Source organism: Clinocottus analis, unplaced genomic scaffold (genome assembly GCF_023055335.1).
Source record: "Clinocottus analis isolate CAN_PGR_092001 unplaced genomic scaffold, fCliAna1.0.p SCAF_181, whole genome shotgun sequence".
Classification (NCBI taxonomy): Eukaryota; Metazoa; Chordata; class Actinopteri; order Perciformes; family Cottidae; genus Clinocottus; species Clinocottus analis.
The window spans coordinates 2881-7614 of record NW_027175911.1 but is presented as its reverse complement, the minus strand read 5'-3'; the positions used below and the strand labels follow the sequence as shown (position 1 = coordinate 7614).

General features: G+C 43.1%; 1 protein-coding gene across 1 annotated transcript; it reads left to right on the top strand.

The window, feature by feature from the left end:
- The first annotated feature begins 278 nt into the window (after nt 1-278).
- LOC137789156 (histamine H2 receptor-like) lies at nt 279-2020 on the top strand. Its single transcript, XM_068582425.1, has 3 exons — nt 279-1284; nt 1465-1636; nt 1991-2020. Exons 1-3 carry the CDS (start codon nt 279-281, stop codon nt 1998-2000), a joined length of 1188 nt encoding a protein of 395 aa, XP_068438526.1. The 3' UTR covers nt 2001-2020.
- Nucleotides 2021-4734: the final 2714 nt, after the last annotated feature.

Here is a 4734-nt window from a genome sequence, read left to right as displayed (position 1 = left end):
TCTTGAAATAGTGCTGATTACCAACTGTGTGTCTCACCTCTGTCCACTAGGTGTCACTACAGCCATAGAAGATGAGGTTGAGGCCAAAGTGATGCCGAGGAAAACCAAGAACAGTAACACTCATGATCATATGTAGTATGTGTGAAGCCAAGGCTTATAATGTGTGTGTCCTCTTTGGGAAAAGGGAGACCTCTCATTTAATACAAAGCGTAACAATGGTTCACGTATAGTTTCAGTGATAATGTCATCAGCTTGTCTCCAGTGAAGCACCAGAGATAATGTTGTCACAAGTGATGCTGGGTGTCACCCTGGCCCTCCTCATCCTTCTGACCGTCAGTGGTAACGTGCTGGTGTGTCTGGCTGTGTGCGCCTCCCGACGCCTCCGCTGCCTGACCAACTGCTTCATCGTGTCGCTGGCTGTGACGGACTTGCTGCTCGGCCTCTTGGTCCTCCCTTTCTCCGCCCTGATGCAGCTCAACAACGACTGGCCGCTCGGCCCGGCCTTCTGCAACTTCTACATCTCCATGGATGTCATGCTGTGCACCGCCTCCATCCTCACCCTCCTGGCCATCAGCGTGGACCGCTACCTGGCAGTGACCATGCCTCTGAGATACGCCTCACTAGTGATGCCGTGGAGAGTTGCTGTGGCCATGGCCAGTGTTTGGACAGTGTCAGTGGCGGTGTCTTTCTTGCCCATCCAAATGGGGTGGAACACCGTTAATGGCACAGTGCAGAACCAAGGGCCCTGGGCTCCAGAGAGAAAATGTCGTTTTGAGCTGAACAGGCCCTACGTACTGACAGACTCTCTTCTTACTTTCTTTCTGCCTCTGGTGGCTATGTGCTGGACATACTTACGAATACTTCGCATTGCACGGGCACAGGCCAAACGCATCATCAGTGCTCGGCCCACTTGCGTCACAAGCTACAACTACAGGAACAATCCTTCCACCAGCACCACTGTGGTTTCCAGCGTCACAGCAGTGGCTCTGCGAGAGCACAAAGCCACAGTGACACTGGCAGCAGTGATCGGGGCTTTTGTGGTGTGTTGGCTGCCGTACTTCATCCTGTTCACTGTGTTGGGCCTGAACGAGCATCCAGACCCAAGCACAGTACCAGAATACTCCATTGTGTTGTGGCTGGGTTACACTAACTCAGCACTCAACCCTATTCTCTACGGGGCCCTCAACAGGGACTTCAGGTCAGCCTACACCCATCTACTGAGATGTCGATGCCCTACTCACGGTGGGTGGGTGAGCCGGCAGCCGTCTCCTATTGTAACAGCAGGTAAAGCTGCTAAAAGCTGAAAGTGTGCGGCTAAATCTGCACAGGTTTCAGAATCCAATTATTTTAAGAGCAGCTGTTTACTTATGGACAACAAAGTGAAACCGGTGTTACCACATCATATGTTCTTAACCCAGGTTCTCCAGTTTGGTTTGACTTATTTTCTTACTTTTCCCGTCTCAGCCAGAGACCAGCTGACAGAGGTGACGCTGCTGTGTGGCCACACCCCTGCCACATGCAGGGCAGGTCAAACAGAGCAAAACATAATGCTTCAAGAAATGAACAGCAGGACAGCCACAGCAACTATCCAATTTGCAAATGGCACAACTGTTACAGATGTCAACGGCAATGAAAGGTAAACTATTATTCAGCATGTACTTATATTATGCTTCATGACCACAAAAAAAATACATGACCTGACATGATGCAGAGATGTTCATGTCGGCAATGGAGTACTACTGAAGAGTCATGACTCAAAACTCAAATTGAATGCATATGGAGTGACATCTAAATTGAGGTGAAAATGCTCCCCTCGCTTCACTCACAATGACACAAAGAAAAGACCTTGATCAGTGCATTACGCTGTCTGTGTGTGACACCCCGCTCTCAGCATGTAATTCACCCTTCAGTCGTACTTTTAAACACATCAGAATCAGTCACTCAAACATGTTATACTTCTCTAATCTCTCATTCCTTTCTATGAGTGCAGATCGTGCTGAGCCTGTGCTGGTGAGGTGGGTGCTGTGTACTGCGGTTGCAACCGAGATCCAAAATCCCTCAGCCTGAGAGGAAAGAGCAACAGACAGAAGACGGAAGATGGACAGAGATTTAAAGCCCCTCTACTTTGAAGACTTCAGTGCTGCAGTCGAAGCACCCACAATACGACATGTAAGTAGATATACACACAGACATCCATGTGACCCCCCACCCCCTCCTCCCACACACACACACACACACACACACCCAGACGTCCCTGAACAAATGAACTGTGACACACAGATCCTAGCGGTGTCATCCACGCTGCATCGGGGCCATATGGCAATATGCTTATTAGGCCAAGAAATGTGCTTTTAGCTCAGAGGAGATACATTATCCAGTTTCACATCCTGCTCTCATTTCTTTGTTCTCACATTGAGAACAGTAGGGACTGAGTAGTGTGTGCTGCTCTGGTAAGTGTGTACGAGTTAAAGCAACAAAATAACAACTTCACGTTAACTATTACTTTTAAAGACTGCTTGGTAATTCAAACTTGAGAGCAGTTACTAACTTTTTACATTAAAAGTGCAAACACTTCCCAAAATTTGACCGCAACAGCCAACATAAGCACGGCCTTATGATTGTCATATTTCATAAAGCCAGTACGGCTAAAACGAAAAAAACGAATTTAAAATATTTGGAATGGGATTTATCTCCAGCTGGGTGGGTGATCTTTTCGAGAAAAGAAAAGGTCATGGATGCTCAATTGTAACCAGCAGAATGTATTATTATTATTATTATTATTATTATTATTATTATTATTATTATTATTATTATTATTATTATTATTATTATTATTATTATTCATGATTTATTGTAATCTCTGTGTTCTTTTTCTGAACTATTTGTTTCAGTTTTCTATTTATTAAGGTATTTACTAACTGTTCAAATTGTTAATTTGTTTTTGTGTTTATTTTTTAAATTATTTCTTTTTTGAAAAAAGTATAAATAGAGCAGTTTCTGACCGCTAAAATATTATGTGCACACACCTTTTAACACCTCAAGCACCCATCGTACCTCCTAAAACATCAATGTGCAGCTCCGTATTGTAAGTGATTGTTGATGCAGCAAAATGACTAATCTCTATACTGAGAGGTGGCGCTGATCCACACACGCCGCGGTGGTGAAGTGAATAGTTATTTCCTCCCTGCATACTGTACACCCAAAGTGATCAAATCCTTTTTTTGATTGGTTTGTCTCTTCTACCTGTTAGCAACCACTCTATCTATAATTCAACAAAAAAAATTGGAGAAGATGGGACCTCAGCAACTCCACACCTCATCAGCAAGAACAAACTATATGCACACAGCCGGCCTCTACCAATCCAGGACCAAATAAATAATGCTGCTTCTGTGTGGGTGGAGCGCCAGCAATCATCACATGTGTTCTCAAACCAACAGTGGATAGTATTGAAGCTCTGGAGGACTGAACGAGATCAGTCGATGAACACATCGGTCATCAATTTCATGAACTACATTATTTATGCTGACTCAAGAGTGCACTCCAGTGGAATCACAACGTATGACAACTTTAACCTGGACAAACTAAATGGAAATGGATGTCTCACAAACAGAGATTGGAGGGGAAAATAACCACTCCATGTAAGCTAGTTAAAAGCTAATGTGTGTCTATTTAGAAAAATACAGATTGTGTGTTTTCTATATGTATGTATTGTATCATGTAACGGAGGACTTAAAAATGGCTTGTTCTAAACCTCTAAAATACATAATTACAACCATTCTGTATGAATAAAGAGCAGCTGAAATAAAGAATATACCGTATCCTACCACTTTTTAGAGGGCAAAACTAATAGGCTGTAGTTTCTTATGAATAGGGATTATCATGTGGGATGATGCGGAAAACATTGTATGAGTGGTAATACAAGTACATTGGAAACAATTCATCACAGCTGTCAGCACGCATTGCCTCAAACTATTGCCACATTAACACTTAACCTTCTCCATACTTCAAGCTATTTCCTTTGAGGACTGACACAGACGTGTACATAACATCCATCTGCATGTCAGATACCAGATGGAAACAAGTGATGAGGTTGAACCCATTCAACAACATGAAAACACTTTAATCTAACCATCAATACTTCACGTTAGGAAGTGATCCCTTCTACCTTGAGTACACAGTCAAGTATGAGGGACAAATACACAGTCCTTGGTCAGTCACAGACAATTATGAGCACCTTTACAGTTAGATTAGCTTGAAAAGGCTTTGCACTTAATAGGAGCTCTCGACAGGATTTTACAGAGGAGTAACTCCCCCAAAACATGGTCAATAATCCAAGATAAATAAATCATAAATCATTTAAGGAGGAGATTGCGGCTACAAGCAGCATTGGCATTAAGAATCAGCCAGGGAAAAGTGGGAATTTGACATTTTAAAGGCCACTTAGTACATTGGAGAATAAGGGACCTCAGCTAGATTAGATGGTATAGTTTCCTGATTCGGTGCAATCTCCAGCCAGTTCACCTTTGTGATTGTCTGGACTATCAAGGTAGAAACCTTGATAGAGAATGATGTTTGAACATGTATTATTTCGTGATGTTTCAACACTATAGGCAATATATACACATGCTACAATAAATTACAGTTTAGAAGTCAGTATTCCTCAGTGCATCTTTCAGGGAAAACATGGCCGCCTGCTGAAAGAGGATGTTTGTATGGCAAAGCTCAGCGCTTCAC